Source organism: Macaca thibetana, chromosome 11, assembly GCF_024542745.1.
Source record: "Macaca thibetana thibetana isolate TM-01 chromosome 11, ASM2454274v1, whole genome shotgun sequence".
Lineage (NCBI taxonomy): Eukaryota > Metazoa > Chordata > Mammalia > Primates > Cercopithecidae > Macaca > Macaca thibetana.
Window position 1 is genome coordinate 15,818,710 of NC_065588.1, and position 21,969 is coordinate 15,840,678.

The 21,969-nt window shown below is 39.3% G+C and overlaps 2 protein-coding genes across 7 annotated transcripts in view; both read right to left on the reverse strand.

Annotated features, from left to right (window-relative positions):
* Positions 1–21,969, reverse strand: part of MGP (matrix Gla protein) — an 836,939-nt gene that overhangs the window by 747,686 nt on the left and 67,284 nt on the right. The window lies entirely within an intron of this gene.
* Positions 10,071–21,969, reverse strand: part of EPS8 (epidermal growth factor receptor pathway substrate 8) — a 169,485-nt gene continuing 157,586 nt past the window's right edge. For all 6 annotated transcript variants that reach the window (XM_050749480.1, XM_050749477.1, XM_050749475.1 and 3 more), the window contains exons 18-21: positions 21,631–21,853; positions 14,436–14,616; positions 13,362–13,491; positions 10,071–11,337 (exon numbers count right to left, since the gene is read on the reverse strand). In XM_050749480.1, coding sequence (XP_050605437.1) covers positions 11,224–11,337; positions 13,362–13,491; positions 14,436–14,616; positions 21,631–21,853 — 648 coding nt within the window. In that variant the 3' untranslated portion in view covers positions 10,071–11,223. The remainder of the gene's footprint in view (positions 11,338–13,361; positions 13,492–14,435; positions 14,617–21,630; positions 21,854–21,969) is intronic.

Sequence of the window (21,969 nt, forward strand, 5' to 3'; positions counted from 1 at the left end):
TTTTTTTTTTTTTGCTTGCTTTATTTTGTTCATGTTTTTCTAGTTCCTTTAGATGTGGTGTTATATCATTAATTTGAGAACTTTCTAACTTTTTGAGATAGGTGTTTGGCACTATAAACTTTCCTGGTAATAACACTGCTTTTGCTACCTCCCAGAAATTTTGGTGTTTTCTCTGTTTTTATTTATTTCAAAATTTTTTTTAATTTCTGGATTAACTTTGTTGTGTATCCAAAAGTAATTCAGGAGCTAGTTATATAATTTCCATGTAATTGTAAGGTTTTGAGAGATTTTGGTATTGATTTCTATGTTTATTCCACTGCAGTCCAAGAGTATGGTTGGTATGATTTTAACATTTTTAAAATTTATTGAGATTTGTTTTATGGCTGAGCAAGTGATCAGTCTTAGAGTATGTTCCATGTGCTGATGAGAAGAATGTATACTCTGTGTTAACGGGTACAGTGTTCTGTAGATGACTATCAGGTCTAATCGATCAAGTGTTGAATTTAAGTTGGAATTTCTTTGTTACTTTTCTGCCTTGATGGTCTGTCTAATGCTGTCAGTGGGGTGTTGAAGTCTCTTACTATTATTGTGTGGCTGTCTATATCTTCTCATACATTTAAAGGTACCTGTTTCATGAGCCTGGGTTCTCCAATGTTGGTTGTGTATATATTTAGAATAGTTAAGTCTTGTTGAATGAACACTTTTTTATTATATAATGACTTTCTTTGTCCTGTTTAACTGTTGTTTGCTTAATGTCTGCTTTGTCTGATATAGGAATAGCAACTTCTGCTCCTTCTGAAGAAGTCTCTTGAAAACAGAAGATGGTTGGGTTTTTTTTTTTTTTTTAATTCAACTTACCATGCTGTGCCTTTTACGCAGGGCATTTAGACCATTTACATTCAAGTTTAATGTTTGTAGGTGAGAGTTTGACCCTGTCATGTTATTAGCTGGTTACTTTGTAGTCTCTATTGTGTAGTTGCTTTATAATACCTGTGAGCTATGTACTTAGTGTGTTTTTGTGGTAGCAGATATTGCTCTTTCATTTCCATGTTTAGAACTCCCCAGGGCTAAAGGATATCTTATAAGACAGTTCTAGGGGTAATAAATTCCCTTAGCATTTGCTTGTCTGGAAAAGATTTTATGTCTCCTTTGCTTATGAAGCTTAGTTTTGGTGGGATATGAAATTCTTGGTTGGAATTTCTTTTTCTTTTCTTTTTTTTTTTTTTTTTTTTTTTTTTTTTTTTTTTTTTTCTTGTGGAGTTGCACTCTTGTTGCCCAGGCTGGAGTGCAGTGGTGCAATCTTGGCTCACTGCAACCTCCACCTCCCGGGTTCAAGCGATTCTTCTGCTTCAGCCTCCCGAGTAGCTGGATTACAGGTGCCTGCCACTACGCCTGGCTATTTTTTTTGTATTTTTAGTAGAGGTAAGATTTCTCCATGTTGGTCAGGCTGGTCTCGAATTCCTGACCTCAGGTGATCCGCCTGCCTCAGCCTCCCAAAGTGCTGGGATTACAGGCATGGGTCACCATGCCCAGTGGAATTTCTTTCCTTCAAGGATCCTGAAAATAGGCCTCCAATCTCTCCTGGCTTGGATTATGCTGAGAAGTCTGCTGTTAACCTGGTGGAGTTTCCTTTATGAGTGATTTGATCCTTTTCTCTAACAGCTTTTAAGATTTTTTTCTTTCATGTTGACCTCGGAAAGTCTGATGACTAAGTGTCTTGGAGACAGTTGTCTTGTTTAGTATCTAGCAGGTGTTCTCCAAATTTCTTGAATTTGTATGTCAACTTCTCTAGCAAGATTGGGGAAAGTTTCATGGACCATATCCTCAAAAATATTTTCCAAGGTGCTTATTCTTTATTCCTTCTCTCTCAGGAATGTCAATGAGTCATAGTGTGGAGGTCTGTCCCGCAGACCCTGACCCAATGACAGATGAATGAAGTACACTGACACACAGATATTCTGCTTTGCCAGTTCGACTGAGTGTCCAGGTCACTTAGTTGCAGCCGTGGCCCTGACCAGCCAGTAAGTCTTGCATTTATTCAGGAAAGATTAATTGACAAAGGCTTGAGTCAACACCACTAGAGGGTAATTGACATTGTGGACTTCCCCAGTAGAAAGCAATTAAGCACCTGTGGTAGATCAAAGATTAGTCTTAGGACCACATGAGTAAACAAGCTAGTTAGGTAAACTCCCCACATTCCTTTGTTTCTACTCTAATTTGTTTAACTAAGGGGACAAGGCTGCCTTCAGCCAAGTTTATTACTGGAGCTTATACAAAGCCCCCAGGCCTTCTAAGAAGGTTTGCATCTTATAATTTTCCCCACCATCCTGACCGAACCCCCACATCATAGATTTGGTTTCTTTACATAATCACATATTTCATGGAGGCTTTGTTCATTTTTATTTTTTTAAGTTTATTTTTTAAAATTTATTTATTTATTTATTTTTGAAATAGGTTCTTTCTCTGTAGCCCAGGCTGATGTGCAGTGGCACAACCATGGCTCACTGCATCCTTGACCTCCCTGGTTCAAGCTACCTTCCTGTCTCAGCCTCCTGAGTAGCTGGGATTACAAGCATGTGCTACCATACATGGCTAATTTTATTTATTTATTTTTTTTATTTTTGGTAGAGATGGAGTTTCACCATGTTAGCCAGGCTGGTCTCTAACTCATGGACTCAAGTGATCTACCTGCCTCGGCTTCCCAAAGCGCTAAGATTACAAGTGTGAGCCACCACATCCAGCCTGTTCACTTTTTAAAATTCTTTTTTCTTAATTTTATCTGACTGGGTTTATTTGAAGGACTAGTCTTCAAGCTCTGAAATTCTTTCTCAGCTTTGTTCAGTCTGTTGTTAAAGCTTCCAAATGTATTTCGAAATCACTGTAGCGAAGCTTTCAATTCCAGAAGTTCAGCTTTGTTCTTTCTTTAAATGGTCATCTTTGAAGTCTTGGATCATTTTATTGGCTTCCTTGGATGGGGTATCAACTTTCTCTTGAATCTCATTGAATTTCCTTGCCATCTAAATTTTGAATTCTGTCTTCCTTTTTAGATATTTCAATCTGATTAGAATCCATTGCTGGGGAGATACTGTCATCCTTTGGAGCTATGGAAACACTCTGACTTTTTGAATTGCTGGGTTTCCTGTACTGTTTCATTCTCATCTGGTATTTCTTTATCTTTTTGAAGTTGCTGTCATTTGGATGAGGCTTTTTTGTTTTCATATTCTTTTTTCTCTTGAGGGTTTGATGGTGGTGTATGCTGTGTGTATAGTTGATTGGTTTTGTTTCTAGGTGCTTTCAGAGGACCAAGGATCTATACAGGTTCTTCAGCTGTGGCTAGTTTTCTTCATTGGAAATTGAAGGAATTTTTGCTTGATGGTGTAATTCACACTCCAATCCAGTAATAAGGTGCTTAAGAGTAAAGGCTGGCAGATATGTTCTTACTCAACTGTGTGCCTCTTGTATTTCTTCAGTGTGTTCACAGAAGAGCTCTGGAGAGGAAGAGATGCAGGCGTGAGCAATAATTCCCTCACCAACTCTGTTCCTGGGCCTTGGGGGAGGCCCTTTCAATCACTGGCTCTATGCCTGCATCTCCTTAGCCCCAAGAGGGTCCCTGGTTGGCTGCAGCCTCCCCTCCTGATATGGTTTGGCTCTGTGTCCCCACCCAAATCTTGTCTAGAATTGTAATCCCCATAATCCCTACATGTCAAGGGAGGGATCTGGTGGGAGGTGATTGAATCATGGGGGCAGTTTCCCCCATGAGGTTCTCATGATAATGAGTTCTTATGAGATTTGATAGTTTATAAGTGGCAGTTTCCTCTGCTTTCTTCTCTCTTCTGCCACTTTGTGAAAAAGGTGCTTAGGTCACCAGGAGACCCACAGCTTCCCAGGAACCCACTGGTCCTCTCAGCTTGGCAGAGTTAGAGTGGGCTCTGGGGTATATCTGCAAGTGCTCTGGTGATGCAGTGGGTCAAGGGCAGATCTCTGGGCAGGGCAGCTGTGCTGTGGGTGTGCAGCTTGTATGGTACCTGAGGCTCAGTGTAGCTGAGTTCAGCAGATAGCTGTGGGGTCTGCCCAGCTCACACCCTCCCAATTGGGTCTCCCTCTGGCATCTGTCCCAAGAGCAGGCCCAGCCAGCTAGTTTTTTTCCAAGCCTTCTGCGCCCAGATCACTGAGCTGTTCAAGTGTTCCAGGCCACAGGGCTCCCTCAGGCAGAATTTGCATCTGGCCAATCGGCTACACTCTTCCAAGACCAGTCTTGTGGAGGAAGGGGCACCTAGCTTCGCACCCGCACCAGTACACAAACTCTCACGTCATTCTTCTCAGTGTTCTGGAAGTGGAAGCTCTTCCCCTGCTTGAGTTCAGACCACAGATCTCAGCATAATATCCCCAGACAGTGTGCTCAGATTCTGGGGAGTTAGGACCAGGTCCTTACCTTTGTTCCCCTCTGGCCCCTCGGGGTCAAGCAGCGGCTGTGCTTGGGGGTCTGAACTGCTCCCAGGCCACTGCAAAACACTCAGGTGGGGCAGTAGTATATGTCTATTTCCAAGTACCACACTATTTTTATTACTTTGGCTTTGTGGTAAGTTTTGAAATCATGAAGTGTGAGTCCTCCAGCTCTTTTCTTCTTTTTCAGAATTTCTTTTGGGGGCAGGGAGCTATTTACAGTCCCTTGAGATTTCATATGAATGTTAGGATAGGTTTCTCTATTTCGACAAAAAAACAAAACAAATCCGAAAAACAACTCACATCATTGGGATTTTCAGAGAGATTGCCAATCTAAATCTGTAGACTGGCTCAGATATTATTTTCTTAACAGTATTAAGTCTTCCAATCCGTGAATACGGGATTTTGTTCCATTTATTTGTGCCCTCTTTAATTTCTCTCAGAAATGTTTCATAGTTTTCACTGGACAAATTTCATACTGCCTTGTATAATTCCTAAGGACTTTATTTTTGTTTTATGCTACTGTAAGTTTTTAAATTTATTGTTTAACTTTTGTGTATATTTTAAGCTATTTTCCTTGTGACTAGCATGAGAATTACATTTAACATCTTGAAGTTATAACATGCTATACCAGCTTAACTTCAACAAACTCTGTTCCTTTAACAGCTATGTCCCCATCTGCTTCAGTTTTTGGTGTCACAAAATTACATTTTTATACATTGTGGATCCAGAAACATAAACTAATAAATATTTTAATAAAAATGTGAAGTTTCACTAGGTTTGACAATAATTGTTTTTAATATGTATTAGCCTCTCAATCATATGGAAAACAAGAAGTGGAATTACATGCCAATGTTACAATAATACTAGTTTTTATAATTGCCCATGTATTTACCGTCACTGAGATCCATATTTTGTCTATGTTTGTCAACAGTAACTACAAGTTACTGTTTGGTATGCTTTTATTTCAAGCTTCAGGACTCCCTTTAGCATTTCCTGCAGGGGAGGTCTATTGGTAAAAAATTCCCTCAGCTTTTGTTTATTTTGGAATGTCATAATTTCTCCTTCATTCTTGAAGGACAAGTTTTGCCAAATGTAGGATTCTTGGTTTAAAGTTTTGGGGTTTTTTTTTCCCCCCTTTAAGCATTTGAAATGTATTAATCCACTGCCTTCTGGTTTTTAAAGTTTCTGATGAGAAATCTGCTGATAATCTTATCAGGGATTCCTGGTAGGTGATGACTCATTTCCCTCTCGCTACTTTTAAGATTCTGTTTTTGGTTTTGGACACTTTGGTTATAATGAATCTCAGTGGTGTCTCTTTGAGTTCATAGTTCATCTTATTTGGAGTTCATTAAGTTTCTAGAATGCTTATATTCAGATACTTCATCAAATTTGAGATGTTTGTGGCCATTGTTTCTTCCAATATTTTCTCCACTCTTCCTTTCTCCATTCTTCCTCTTGGGCTCCCACAGTGCATATGTTGGTTGACTTAATGGTGTTTCACAGGTTGGTTCTGTTCACTTTTTCTTCCATTTTTTTTCTTCTTGATCCTCATACTTGATCATTTACATTGTCCTATCTTCAATTTCACTGATTCTTTCCTCTGCCTGCTCAAATATGTCTTTGTATTCCTAGAGTAAATTTTTCATCTTAGTTATTGTACTTTTAGACTTCAGGATTCTATTTCTTTTTATGTTATCTATTGCAATTTCCATTTCGTCCATACATAGTTTTCTTGACTTCCTCCATGTCTTCCCTTAATTCTTCGGTACATTTAAGGCAGCTTCTTTAGTCTTTATCTAGTCGATCTGCCATCATATCTTTTTCAGGGATCATTTCTGTTGGTTTTTCTCCTTTGAATGGGCTCTACTTTCAGTTTCTTTGTATGCCTTGTGATTTTTTTGTTGTTGAAAACCGGACATTTGCATCTACGAATGTGGTAACTCGAGGTATCAGTCTCCTCCTTAAGACCCTGTTAGATGCCTCCTTTCCCCCAGTTTGCTGTTTTCTGCTATTGTTTTTTGTTTTTTGAATTGTTGTAGGCTATCTCTGTGTTGAATATCAACATGAGGTGTAAAGTTAAGGTCTTCACACATGTTTCCTGAACCTGTGCCTTCTCCTAGGCTTGCACAATGACTTTTTTTTTTTTTTTTTTTGAGACGGAGTCTCACTCTGTCGCCCAGGCTGGAGTGCAGTGGCGTGATCTGGGCTCACTGCAAGCTCCGCCTCCCGGGTTCACGCTATTCTCGTGCCTCAGCCTCCCGAGTAGCTGGGACTACAGGCGCCCGCCGCCTCGCCCGGCTAGTTTTTCGTATTTTTTAGTAGAGACGGGGTTTCACCGTGTTAGCCAGGATGGTCTCGATCTCCTGACCTTGTGATCCGCCCATCTCGGCCTCCCAAAGTGCTGGGATTACAGGCTTGAGCCATCGCGCCCGGCCTGCACAATGACTTTCTAATTTCCCCCTTATATATGGTTGCTTTAGAATGTACTAGTTTTTAATGTCTGGCTCCCAAAAGGAGACAAAAAATGAAGAAAAAGAAAAAATGGTGTCAGCCTTCAAAGTCTCTAAAAGTCACCTTCAGCCTGTGGGAAGGGGTTGACAATAATGTGTGGAGGAAACAACAACAATGGTCTCTGCCTCTTTGCACCTCTATGATCAGAGAACAGATCCCCTGTGTTGGGGGGACAGGCCCGATTTGCCCACCTCGGCTCCCACAAGCTGTGTGCAGGCTCTTCCTGGAACATGTGCGCATCTCATGCCACAGGGCTTGGGAGTGGGGAATGGGTGGCTACTACTGGGATAACAGCAAAATTGTTATTATTGATTTTTGTTATTTACCAAAATTAACTGCAAATTACCAACCAAGGTTTTCCCTGAAAGTTGCAAGCCATCAATGGATTTCAGAGTTTCAAAAGAGTTGCATCAAATAGATTCTGCCAGTGTAATTACTGTCTAGGTGGGTAGACAGATTTCTGGTACTTCTTACTCTGCCATCTTCACAGAATCCTCTTTTAAAACTGATATTCTAACTGTATTCCATATAACTGGCAAAGCTGAAAAATACTGAGTGAGCAAAGCAGAGATATAGAAGATATTTTAAGAAAACAAAATACTCAAGTCAGACTTTATGAAACTATAATGTCTGAGATGAAAATATAATGGAAGCAATTAAAAGCAGATAGAAGAATAAAAGGTTAGTGAACTTGAAGACAGCGATAGGAACTACCCAAATAAAACAGGGGAAACAAAAACTTGGTAAGAAAATTAACAGAGCCTCAACGACCTTGGAAAAACTTCAAATGGCCTAATACACATAAAATCGGAATCTCCCAAAAAGAGAAGGTTGGAGGGACAGAAAAATCATTAAAGCAATAATGGCTAAAAGTTTTACAAATTTAATAAAAGCTATAATTCCACAGTTCCAAGAAGCTCAACATGAAGAACTAGAAACAAGAAAACTACACAAAGGCACACAAAAACCAATTGGCTGTAAGCCAGTAAAATAGATCTTTACTCTGGCACCACCAGTTGAGACCAGTAGTAGCAGGTTATTCTGTTTTACAGTTTTTACCCTAACATTTTTGGGATCAACATCACTGCACTCTCTCAGAGGTGCCAGCATCAAATGGCCAGAATCTCCTCCTCAGAGGTCTCTGTCCCAGCTCTACAGGGGGCTTTCCTCTGTGCTACTGAGGCACCAGGACCAACACCAGACCATGCCTCCTTTTCATGGATCCCAGTCCAAGCTTTCTAAGACTCTCCTTCCAAGCTTCTAAATGCTGATAAATGTAATCCCTTCCCTTTGCTCTGTAGCCCTAGGGGTAGGAGCTGCTTCCTATTATAGCCACCTCTGTGATGTCTTACTGTTCTCTTTTCGCCTGTTTAACCAATTCTTTACATTAAGTACTCTATATTAAAAACTACTTAAATAACAGAGAAAGATGATTGCATCTTGTTAGGTAAAATCATAAGCTTTTTCTACTTTTTAAATTTTTTAATTAATTTTTTTAGAGATAGGCTCTCATTCCATCACCCAGGCTGACATGCAGTGGTGCAATCATGGCTCACTACAGCCTTGAACTCCTGGCTCAAGCGACACTTTCACCTTGGACTCCGAAGTAACAGGGACTACAGGTGAATGCCACCACACCTGGCTACATTTTTTTTTGTAGAGATGAGGTGTCACTTTGTTGGCCAGGCTGGTCTTGAACTCCCCGGGCTCAAGCAATTCTCCCATCTTGGCCTCCCAAAGTACTGGGATTATAGGCATGAGCCACTGCTCCTGGCCCACATTTTAAAAATTATTGTTGTATGAAATTTCAGATACGTACAGAAGAGCAAGTGTAGAGGCTAAGTACTAGAGATTGGAATGGGTTATGAGTTATTCTCTCAGCTTCAAATCCATCTCTTTATTCTTATCTTTGAGATTTGGGGCTTTGCCAGGTGCATGCTCAATAGACTGTGCCCAAAGCATGTGCTATAGTGAGATAGACGGCTAGAGAGGGAACAAGGGCCTTCTCCCTCCTGTTTTACTTCCTGTTGCTACCAACATCACCCCAGTAGTGGTTCTTCACTCAATAAGTAGCAAGTGACTCCCAGAGCAGTAGTTGGCTCAATTTACCAGTTTTCTTTTCCTCATGCTCCCAGAGGCATCCTCATCGTGCCCTCTTAGAGATTCAAGCACCAGCTACCTGCCATGCTCTTCTCCAAAGTCTAGGTCTCAGAGCCATGGATTTTCTAAACTGTTTTTCAATTCCTGAAACCTTTCCTAAATACCTGAGGCAAAAGCACTGATTAGGTTGTGTTCCCCTGTTAGCCTTGTGGGGTCTTTCCTCAAATCCTCAGATAGCAGTGACCAAACCCCTCAGATGTCTGGATCCAAACTCTGTAGTGCTGCTCTCTCAAGATTCTAAATTCCAGGAACCTCTTCTCTTTGTTCCTACATCCTTAGCTGATGTGACTGCTTTCTGCAATTACTACCTCTGTGATACATTCCTTTGGCATCTTACATAAAGATGTAAATTACACCAATTCTTTTCATATGCGATTTTACACACAGGTTATTTTAACTTTTGAATCTTATTTTCTTTCATCTTATCCCTTTCAATAAAGGCTAAACTATACATATGTATCGGTCCTTATGAAATGTAAAAGATCTAAACTAATTCGCCTTTATCATGCTCATGTTTGTTCCACTTTATCCAAGGGGCAGTGTTATAGAGAGACCAAGAGATATAAGATGAGAAACTCCCACATCCTTCAGGATCTGGGGAAAATTAGCTTCTAGGAAGCTAACTCTCCTCATCTGTAATAACTCATATAGAGCTGTTGTAAATATCCAAGAAAGCATTTATGTGGAAGCATTTAGCAATCATAAGTGCAGTGTAAATTAGTTCCATTACCATTACCAAATATGACTAGATGGTAAAAGGAAAAGATAATGAAACGAGAGGCGAAAAGAAGAAAAATAACTGAAAAAAGTATTCTAGAGTTTCTCTACCCACTCAGAAATAGAATAATACACAGTTTTAAAAAAATGTGGATCTCCATTTTTTCCCATTACACTCAACTCAAATCCTCAGCCCATATAGCACAGATCCTTTTTGCCAAGGAGACAGAAGCCAGTTATTAACAGACAGCAAATACTGTTTATTGCAGACTTTCTAGCTGACTCATGTGAAAAAGGCACTATGAAAATTAATGAATCTAGATAATTTCTCTAAATGATTTATGTTAAAATATACAACATTCTTACATAACATCTGTTTTATATATGTGAAATAATATAACATTTAATGACAAAAATTGTGTTTCCAAAAATAACATTTGTTGAAGGTTAGGTATCTTTCTTTTCTCTATGTGGACTCTTTCACAGGATTAAAATATGTGTAAATTAAGTGCTTCTTAATACCAGAAAGACTTGACACAGATAAACACATAAAATGGCCCCATTTCCTTTTAACTACTTATATCAACATTCAGAACTGAGGCTTTCATTAAGCAAAATACTGTAATGCACACCAATGCAGACTACTTCCTTTGCTAGACTTTGAGCAGACATGACCTCTTTCCCATTTGTGCTTTCTCATATATAAGAACACAGTATACATAATAAGCAGAATACAAACTAAATCAAAATACAAGCTACACAAGGAACTGCAATTGACAGAGCCACGACAAACTGTCTTGAGAATGCTCCATAGATTGATATTTGCATGTCCAAGGTATGGCTGTACTTTACAGTTCATTCAAATGTTTTAATTGTTTTAAACTGTTGGCATTAAGAACTTTAAATAAATCTAAATATTCTTCCATTGATTATGTCAGAGAAGAGACCTAAGTAAGCAGAGGCTAGCCTACAGTGAGCTACGCCCTGAATGACAGACACCATATTCACAGGCACAATCGAAACTGCTTAGATTTTGAATCATGGACAATACTGTTGCTTTGTTGCAGTGAAGAACGCCACCACCATCAAAACAATTCCTGCTTATACCCCGGGATGGGGATCGAATAATTAATCTAATAAAGGAGACTTCACCTTGGTAAAGTAAGAAAAATATTTTCCAAGGTCAAAAAATTCAGTTTAAATTTTTTCAGTTTCAATAAAAATAATGCGCCTAGAAGCAAATCCTGTGCTCACTCAGGTTTGCATGGGTCTTTTATGGCAATAAATTACACCCAGAAAAATGAATCTGACATTCCCTTCAAGGCTTCTTAAAACAAAGCATGTTGGAATAATGCCAAAAACAATGGAGTTTAAAAACAAACAAACAAATTAGTGACTGCTTCCTTCATCAAAAGATTCCACTCCTGAATCACTAGCAGCAGCACTGATTTTTTCCTGTCGTCTTCTCATAATTTCTTGTAACTCGGAGCTGCCACTGCTATCCTGAAAGATAAATAGTTCAGACAAGATGGTTACTGAATCGTGCAGGCTGCAGGTCATATCATGAAATGGCTCAGGACAAAAGTCGACTGTGGTTTTCTTCGAGTATCTCTTTAGGAAAGCTAACAGCTCCCCTTTTTAAGTGAAGCTTCTGCACTTCACTCATATATTACAATAATTTTTCATTTTGTAAAGTCTGTTAAGGCAATTCACCCACCAGGCCTTTCATTAGAACGTGATAAAGATAATCAATAATGTATGTGTAGTACTCTAGGTTTGCTGAGAGAAAAAAGAGGGTATGTGTACAATAAGCATAATAACATGGTAAATTATCAAAGAACTCTTTTGGGGTCAGACAAGATACTGATCTGCCTTTAGAAGATTTTAACTCAGGCCAGAGTGGGCTCAGAATTCACCCAGTTTCCCCTCCATATAGTTCTGACCCTCCGATCATGCTGGCTTTGCTTTCCCATCAACTGAAGTCTCTGGCAACACAGGCAAATAATCTAAAAGATTAACTAGATCCAAGGAAAGGGTGAGGTGGTAGAAGGTGGCTGAGGAACATGAAGAACCTCAGGTGGTCAGCCTCTGCCTCAGTTCCCATCCAGAGAATAGGAAGAGAACAAGAAGCAAGAGGCCATCCTGAAGTGGGTGGTGACAGCAAATGACAATAATGATAGGCAGGTGTGGGATGAAGGAATTCAGAAATTTTAGGAATATGAAATTTTCTAGCATGCCTTGACGAAGTAATTATACACTCTCAACAAAATTAAATATAGTGGTAAAACTGCTTGAGAAAAATATATAATCCTTATTAACGTTCAACATATGGAAAGCAATCAAACCTTAATCCTTCAAGATCAATGTTGTAGGGAAAACCTCCAAGGGAAATATAATTTCTCTGGATTCAGAATGGCTACGGGGTGATATGCATGAAGTGATTTTACCCTGAATTATTTAACTGTTGAATTTATAGAATATACCTGTTAGAGATGATCATGGATCAATTTCATGCCAAAGCCTACATTCTTTCATTTGAGTCCAAGTATAATTTTCATGAAACTATTAAGAACTGTGAGATATAACAGTTGGAAACTACTACTTGTACACAGCACATTTTAAGTCTAAAATAGGATATTTGCAGCTTAGTATAAACCAATCTAGAAACATGGATTCTCCTGCTTTCATACAGACCATTGTGACTAAATACTTTTCAGGGCTCTCTATTTTTTTTTTTTTTTTTTTTTTTTTTGAGACGAAGTCTCGCTGTGTCACCCAGGCTGGAGTGCAGTGGCACGATCTCGGCTCACTGCAAGCTCCGCCTCCCGGGTTTACGCCATTCTCCTGCCTCAGCCTCCGAGTAGCTGGGACTACAGGCGCCCGCCACCACGCCCGGCTAGTTTTTTGTATTTTTAGTAGAGACGGGGTTTCACCATGTTAGCCAGGATGGTCTCGATCTCCTGACTTCGTGATCCACCCGCCTCGGCCTCCCAAAGTACTGGGATTACAGGCTTGAGCCACCGCGCCCAGCCTCAGGGCTCTCTATTTTCAGTGATCTCTACCTAATGTATCTTTCTCGATTATTGAGATGTATTACTAGACCTAACACACACAGCCAGGGTTTTACAACCTTATAACCTATACACTATTAGAATCTCAAAAAATATATATTAAGACTAGGCAAGCGTTCTGGCCTCTTAAGGCTCTTACTCACTCAGAAGCTAATTTCCACTGTTATGTCAAAATTAAATTTCCTATAGAAGTAGAGAATACATATAAAATGAGAACATTATGCTTTTTGTTAAGTGTCCAAAAGTATGTGCTCAAGCTTCACGTCATATGAGCATTTACAATAAATTAACCTTCCAGAAAATGTCATTGATGATCTCAGTGACAAATTTACAAAAGCAGAGTTAAATTTAATTCAGCTCTGCTAAGAAAGGGAAATTGGCCAATATGGACATAAACAGTTGTTCCCAGAGCTTTCAATTTGCAGAAAAACACCACCTTAGGTTGACAAGTCATACCTCTAATGCAGCTTTTTGTACAGTGATTTGGCTATAGACTCTCGCCCCTTCAGGGCAGACTGTCCTCAGTTCATCCTTATTGAGGGAGAAAAGTTGTGCACCATTTAATACTCCAAGACTATTGACAGTCCTGAAAGAAAGAAAAGAAAAAGAAACTGAGCATTAAAAATATTGCCTGCAAACAAAGGAGAAAAGTATCTGTTCCTGCCAGTAACTTCTCTTTTCTAAGTGTTCCATACCCTGGAACTCTTATTAAATGCCACCACGGTCTTTATAGTCAGGGCAATGACAAGCTTCTTTCATGATGATGACCCCAAGGCTATACAGATTACTAATTACAAGTATCAAAAAGGAGCCAATTGGGTTTAGGGTCATTGTTTAATACCAATTCCTTGTGATTTGGTGTTTCATAGAAGGAATAGATAACTTTCTAGTAACCTGGCAATTGACCAACCATTGTACCTCATTTTTCAGTCATGCTGGGTAGGTGAGTTTATAATATGTCAAGGTCCCTTGAATATGTATTATTCTAATAGTTCAATGTGCCAAATACATGTGAAATGTTTATAGACTTTTAGATAGATAAATAGAACCTTTACTATGGGTTTATTAAAGGAAAAGTTCTATTAAGATTATAATTGGTGCTAGGTAACACTGTCTATTTTTTATTTGCCAGAGACACTACAACCTGCAGCAGGAGGAAAACTTGTGCTGTATGTCCTATGTGGTCTAGGAAGTTCTGCTAAGACCATGGTCCTACCTAGGTTACATCAGAGTAATCTGATGGAGAAAAGAAGCTACTGGGCCTGAAAGCTGCCGACAGTTTGCTTAAAGAACTAATAATGAACAGATACTACCAACTTGAGAATGGGGTGGCATCAAATGATAATTACCTATGCTTATTTTAGTTCTTTCTCAGCTATGAACAGCTATAGTGATTTCTTGAGTATGGCACAAAGTATGCAGTCTGTGCCCTTATGTCTTTTAAGAGTTATCTGTGACATCTAAGTAAGCAAATTGAAAACAATGCATGTTGTACACACAGAATTGCAAGGTATTCAGAGAGAGACTCACACAGGGTTGAATCCCTTTGACTGTAACCATGTCTTCACATCCTCTGGTGTGGAGTCGTAAGTGATATTGATAACTGGCACGTTCTGCCGGGGCACATGGAATTTCTTCTGAGCGGCACTGCGACCAATGGTCAGTCTGTGGATGAGTTCATCCTGCACTTCCTCCATCTGAGATTTCCTTCCTAGACACCAACAGGGAGTAGGTTGTTTTTGAAAATCCCTAATATTACATCACCCTCTCTAGAAACCAATCTCTATAATCCTTTGACCCCAGGCGGACGTACAATCTAGTGTTCCTACCATCTTTCCTCACTTTTATCCTCGCCTGGTATAAATTCCATGATCAATTATTAAAATAACTCCCTGGCTCTTCTCTAGTCACTTCATTGTACTCCTCTGGCAAAACCCCAATCCTGGTTAAATCTAACTTTCTGCGTATTCTGTGCCTGCACCTGCACAGCTGAATATAACAATGCTGAATGATCTCATGTTAAATTCATGATTATGAACCTTAACTTGGCGTTAATGCTTCCTGACAATCATACTACATTTCCTGAGACTGGTGGCTCTCAACTGGGGACAATTTTGGCCCCAGAGGACATTTGGGAATATCTGGAGACACTTTTGGTTGTCACAATTGAGGAAGAAAAAGGGGAAAGGCTGCTGCTGTCACACAGTGGGTAGAAGCCTGGGATGCACAAAACATTCTATAATGTCAGCCTCTCCTACAGCAGAGAATAACCCAGCCTCAAAGGCCAAGAGGGCCCGGCTTGAGAAATCTTGCCTAAGGTCATGTAACTGCCCACTGTCTTAGACAAGTATTGAATATATTCTACTTTCTCTCTACAAACCCCTAACCCTATTCCCCAATCCTCACCTTGAGCTGATGATCTCGTTTCCTAATTTATGAACAAAAGAGTTAGAAGAAAACCTCCGTGAGTTCCCCTACCAGCACTTTCCCCATATGCTCTGCCTGCCTTCCTATTATGTTATATAGGAGCTGTCTCCCTGTTTCCAAGGCTAACCCTCCATGTATGCACTAGGCCTCAAGTTCTCTGCCTATTCAAATAGTCATTTCTCCCTTATTTATCCTGTTATTAATTTTCCCTCTTCACTGAATCAGTTCATCAGCCTGCAAACATGCTATTATTTTATGATTTCTGTTACCTTTAAACAAGCCCTTTTTACCATGTCCTTTCCCAGCTACTGGCCATTTTTCTGCTCCTTTTACAGCAAAAGTCCATGAAAAGTTGCCTGTACTAGTGGACTCCAATTCCCATTCTCCTATTTTCTCTTAATGTCATCAAAATTCAATTTTGCTTTCCCCCCCATCTCTCTGCTACACTTTGCTAAACTCCAGCCAATTCTTTCCCAGCTACTATCTCATTTAACCTATCAGCACACATTTGAAGCAGGAGATTCCTCCTGGAAACATTTTCTTCCTGTGGCCTTCAGGATACTACAGTCTCCTCATTTTCCTCCCATGTCTCTGGATTCCCCTTCTCCGGATCCTCTTCTGAATATTCTCATCTCTCCAACTAAATAATATTAAGGTGCTCTAGGGGACAATCCTGAGACTCATCTCTGCCGGCACTACCTCCATCAGTGACCACTGTGCTTAGGTCCACGGCCATTTAAAAGATGATGGTTATCAAATTATTTTTCCAGTCCTCTTACTCGGAACTTAGGTCCATATATGTTGTCCACTTGATATATTCATTTGGATATCTGCTAAATAGCTCAAATGCATGTCAATATAGCATGCCCAAACCGGAATTCCTCATCTTCTTCCTGAAGCTTGCTTTTATAAACTCTTAGACTTGCTTTTTAGACTTCTCAACTCACTTAATGACAATTCTATCTTTCCAGTTCTGGCAAAATACCATGGAGCTGCACTTGATTCTCTGTCCTATGCTATATCCAATTCATTAGCAGATCCTGTTAGTCCGACCTCATAATGTATCCAAAATCCAATGATTTCACTGTATTCTTTCTGTTGCCAGCTTGGTCTGAGTCACCAGCCTATTAACAGATCTCTCTGTTTCCACTCCCTACCACCCTACCCCTTTCTCTTCATTCTCTTCTCAATATAACAACTAAGTGATTCTTTTAAAATGTAAGTCAGGCCAGGTGGCTCACGCCTGTAATCCAAGCACTTTGGGAGGCTGAGGCAGGTGGATCGCAAGGTCAAGAAATCGAGACCATCCTGGCCAACATGGTGAAACCCCGTCCTACTAAAAATACAAAAATTAGCTGGGCATGGTCGTGCGTGCCTGTAGCCCCAGCTACTTGGGAGCCTGAGGCAGGAGAATCGCTTGAACCCAGGAGGCGGAGGTTCTAGTGAGCCAAGATCGCGCCACGGTAGTCCAGCCTGGCAAGAGAGCAAGACTCCGTCTCAAAAAAGAAAAAAAAAATGTAAGATGTTGCAGCTCCTCTGCTCAAAACATTCCCAAGTGATCCTAATTACTCCCAGTAAAAGGCCCTACAAGACCTCCACCTCTCTAAAGCCACTCCACAACTCTTCTGGAGCCCTTCACTCTTGCTCCCAATGGCTCCCTTGGCGCTCTTCAAATTTAAAGGCCATTCCAGTCTCCTCTGCCTGGAATGCTTTCCTCTGCATCTTCACATGGCTTATTCCACCCCACCTTTACATTTCCCCCTGATGTATATAAAATTGCAACCCCTCCCCCAAAGCACTCTGTATCCACATAGTTTTATTAGTCTCCAAACCACTTACCACCTTCTTCATAGTTTTGTCTATCAACTTAATTGTTTTTTTTGTTTGTTTGTTTTGTTTGTTTGTTTTTGTGAAATAGAGTCTTGCTCTGTCGCCAGGCTGGAGTGCAGTGGTGTGATCTTGGCTCACTGCAACCTCCACCTCCTGGGTTCAAGCGATTCTCCTGCCTCCTGAGTAGCTGGGACTACAGGTGTGTACCACCATGCCCACGCCCAGCTAATTTTTGTATTTTTAGTAGAGATGGGGTTTCATCCTTTTGGCCAGGATGGTCTCAATCTGCTGACCTCGTGATCCGCCCGCCTCAGCCTCCCAAAGTGCTGGGATTACAGGCATGAGTCACCATGCCCAGCCAACTTAATCGTTTTTTAAACTACCTCCTTTCATTAAAATGTAAGCCTGAGGAGAAAAAGGACGCTTCCCTTTTTTTGTTTGCATCTATATCCTAACACCTGGAATGGTGCTTTAATTCAATAACTACTTGTTGACTAAATGAATGAATGAGGCAGTCTGCTGACTTTTTCACTGAGACTTTGAGAATCATCATGTACAAACCCCTTAAATAACCAGATAAGAAAATGAAGGCCAAAAACAGAGAAATGATCCGTCAAAGTCACATTTCAATTAGTAGAATAATTTAGCTAGAATTGGATCTTCTGACTTTCAGCATAGGGCTGTTTTATAGCCAAAGTCATTAAAATCACCTTTGATTAACTTTCCTAGCTACTCCTTTTTCCTAGTCATTTGTGCTAATGGAAAAGATGTGTGTGTATATGAACATACTGTCATGACAAAAATAGGAAAGACATAAAAGTATGGGAAGGGGAATAACGTGTCTGTGTATTTAAAAATATGTGTGTATCTATACATAGGTACATTACCTTGTTTTCACTTTCAAGAAATAAGAACAATCTAATTAAGTTGGCAAGTGACAATAACCTCATGGTCACTCATGGAGCTTTTTGTGACCAATGTTCTATGATTTTTTTTCCCCTAGGAAAAGGGTTTTAGAAAGTGTTTGGTGCCCCTGGGAAATAAGGGAAAGTGTGGATAGTGTTATTTCAGTCTAATTTTTTTAATGCCTCAAGTAGCTAGGAAATCTTTTGAAGGAGAAGTCAAAAAAAGGGAAAAGGGGAGGGAGGGAGGAGTAGGCGGTGCTAGAGAGACTGAGAGAGAGAGAATACTATTGATTGTTACATTTAAGTATACATTACATGCATTTCATTAGTTACCTTTTAAAAAATCACTACATCAAACTGTCAAACAGCATATGAGTGCGTCTCAAAGGGAAAAAAAATAAAATGATTTTTAAAAGATTTGGTTTCTTATCTGCTGACTTTGCCAGTATATTGATCATCACCAGTCTGCAGCATAGTTTTCTTCCAGGAAGCACAAAAAAACCCTCCGCCTAACATGTTCCTGGGCTTTTGGTTTCCATTTCCAATGTTCTAACACACAACAAACCAGAATAACTTTACACCTTTCTAAAATAACACTCTGATTACAAAAGATTAAACTCAAATAAAAGGACTAGCATTTCAAAGGAAATGGGAGAAATACAAAGCAACTAAAGTGTTGGTATCTTAAAAGGGATAAAAGGAGAATCTTTTGGGATCCTGCGATAAAACAGTCTGAATAGCTTCTATGACACAAGGCTTCGCAGCTACTTTGAATAGGCAACACACAGACTTCCACAAAAGGGCTTCACTCTGGCCACTTGCTACGCTGTAAAAACAGGCATGTTGGCTTCTTCCCCCTGTTCATACCTGCTACTTGATAGATTTCTATGAGTATTTACTTCCTAGTTCCTTCCATTTTATTTTTACCAGATGTTTAGGCAGTAAGCAGAGAATGTGGGTAGCATGAGTAGGCATATTTTGAAAGAAATCTGGCTATCAATAAACACACACTGAAATATGTGTACTGTCTGGTTCTAAAAGAACATTAAGCCCCAACATTCATTCAGAAAACAACTGTTCTGCAATCAAGTTATCAAGAAATATTTGTTTTATAAAGAGAAATATATTTATTTAACGCCAAACTGTATTTCTGAGATATTTTAAAAAGGAACTTACATAAGTTGCAAATATATTGTAAGATTTTTATTATTCTAAGGAAACAAGTATGTGTGTTAATTTTGGGAGAGATGTTTATATTTTATACACCAATGCCACCCTTTTACTTATGAAAAACAGACTTGAAAATGATGAGTCACAATTATCAGGAGAGTTCTCTATCTTTAAAAGTATGCAAACTATGCCTCTTTCCCACTAGGTTATTCTTGGTTTCTCAGAGTGAACAAAGAACAGACTGTCCTAACCCACACACTGCTCCAAATGGGGACTGGATGCCGATGAACTCTGATCCCAGCTAGGCCTGGAGAAAGAGTCCCACCGTGTCAAAGATGACTATGCTGACGTCTCTACAGAGGGAAATGCTATAAACTTGTGGGAAGAATAAAGAAGGGAACAGTTATTTCTGACAGGAAGTTTTCTCCTTAGGGAACTCAATAAAAATATTTATAGAAATTTCTCATCTTAAAACTATGTCTTTAGTGTCTTTGAAAAAGAAAGCTCTTTTTAAAAACTCCATGTAATTTTAAAAACTTAGTAGCATATTCTATTTTATTATGATTATACACACTCACACACACAGTTGTTTTTGCCATACAGAAAGAGCTAATCACTTTCCAAAACTTCATTTTTCCTTTAGTTTTCTGGTAAGATAGATATGACAGTCATTTAAATTGGATATACTGTGGGAGAAAAATTAATGAGTAAAAGTAGGCTTATGCTTATTGCATTTAACCAGAATTTTTAGAATTGTTAAATAGTAATAGTTTTAGTGTCTTTTTTATTTTTTAATTTATCAAGAATGTCTACAACTGAACAGATGTGGCAATGACTTACTGAGGTGAGAAAAACAGGAGGATGAAAATGGGAGTGAAAGATTCAGTAATTTAATTTTCAACATAAATAGAAAGCATCCAATCTCAGCTATAAAGTTAATAGTTCCATACTGTTATCTGGATGCCAGAGATGAGTTTTAATATGATGACTAATTTGGGAATCATTCTTTTCCCAATGATATAAACAGTACTGAAAGAAATGGAAATAGAATGAACTATAGTAAAAAAGTATGTTTATGTGGAAAATGAAGGCAGAACCCTAAGAGAGGCCCACATTGAGGGAAAAATAGATATCCGTCTCTCTCTCTCTCTCTCTCTCTCTCTCACACACACACACACACACACACTTTATATACTTTTGTCATATTGAGAAAATATGAAATATCTTCATAGCTCTGGTTTTCCAAGAGTTTTTACATATCATGTATAGATAAAGCAAAGTAACTTTATAACATGTTTAAAACACCAAATTCGGAGATTAAATTGACATGCCACATACTACAAGGTTAAACAAAATTTATCTTAAAATTACCTTCAGTTTTCAAAATATCTACACCGCTATTGACCAACAATACAAATAAGGATAACCCAAAGTTGGTCATAGTGTCTTTTTAGTTTATTTAAATATGGTTTTCATAGAAACCATTTATATGAAACATCAAATTTAAATTTATGAAAATATGGCACTGAAGCGTAAGTCACATGAAATTTGAATTTGGAGGGTAAATCTGAGACTACTATTAGCCGGTGATTATATTAACATAGTGTGATTGTACAGCTACTGTGAATAGCAAGAGGAAGAGAAGTAGGAGGGTTATGATGATGATGACGACAACGACAGCATGTAGTTAGTGACTGCGTATTATGTATCATACAGTGTCAGAATCAGTCAGGGGTTTTCAACCTCAGCACCATTGACATTTTAGGCCAGATAACTCTGTTTGTTGGGGGCTGTCCAGTGCATTTTAAGTTGTTGCTAAGTGTCCCTGGTCTCTACCCATTAGACATCAGTAGCATCCCCCCAGTTTTGACAACCAAAAATGTCTTCAGGCAGTATCAAATGTCCTCAGAAGGATGGAGAAGAGGACAAAATCGCTCCTGGCTGAGAAGCACTGAATTAGATGCTTTCTATGCATTATCTCATTAAATCCTCACGCTTATCCTATGAAGTAGATACTATTATTTTTCTCCACTTCTCAGACACTGAAGTGCTGAGAGGATAATTAAACCACTGAAGGTCAGGCAGCTGGCAAGTGCTGTTTCACTATACAAAGTCCAGGATGTCTGGCTCCAGAGTCTGCATTCAACCATCATGATAGATTGGAAAAGGAGTAGAAAGGCATGCATTAGAGAGCGGACAGAATACTTCCTGTTTCTCAGAACCACATAGATGATGAGAAACCAGGTGAAAATCTTTGCAATCTATTAAGTACCATGCAAGTATAAAGGACTATTATTTATATTTAATACAAGTAGAATCAACAGTAAACAATATTTTACTTAGTAGTGCTTTTAATTTGCAGAAGACATTTTTTGCCTCCCTGGGAAACTTACGGTCCACCGGAAGTTGTTTGTGTCTCTGGCTGTCTCGCATGATATTGACACCACTGTCACTGGAGCTGCTGTTTTGACGCGTTACATTTGCTGGGACCTTTGACACAGGAACAGGTGCTGGAGTGGAAGGGGGAAGGGGGACAGGAACAGGAGCTGGTGTTGGAGGAGGTGATGGAGCAGGGGGAGTATCAGCTGCTCTTGGGCCATACTCCATCCTTTGTTTCTATAAAAAGGCAAATAATTAACTTAAAATTAAAAAAATATAAACCTAGGCTAGGAAAACAAATTATACTTCGATAGGACATTGTTGGCTATTTTTAAACTTACTTGCAAACCCAT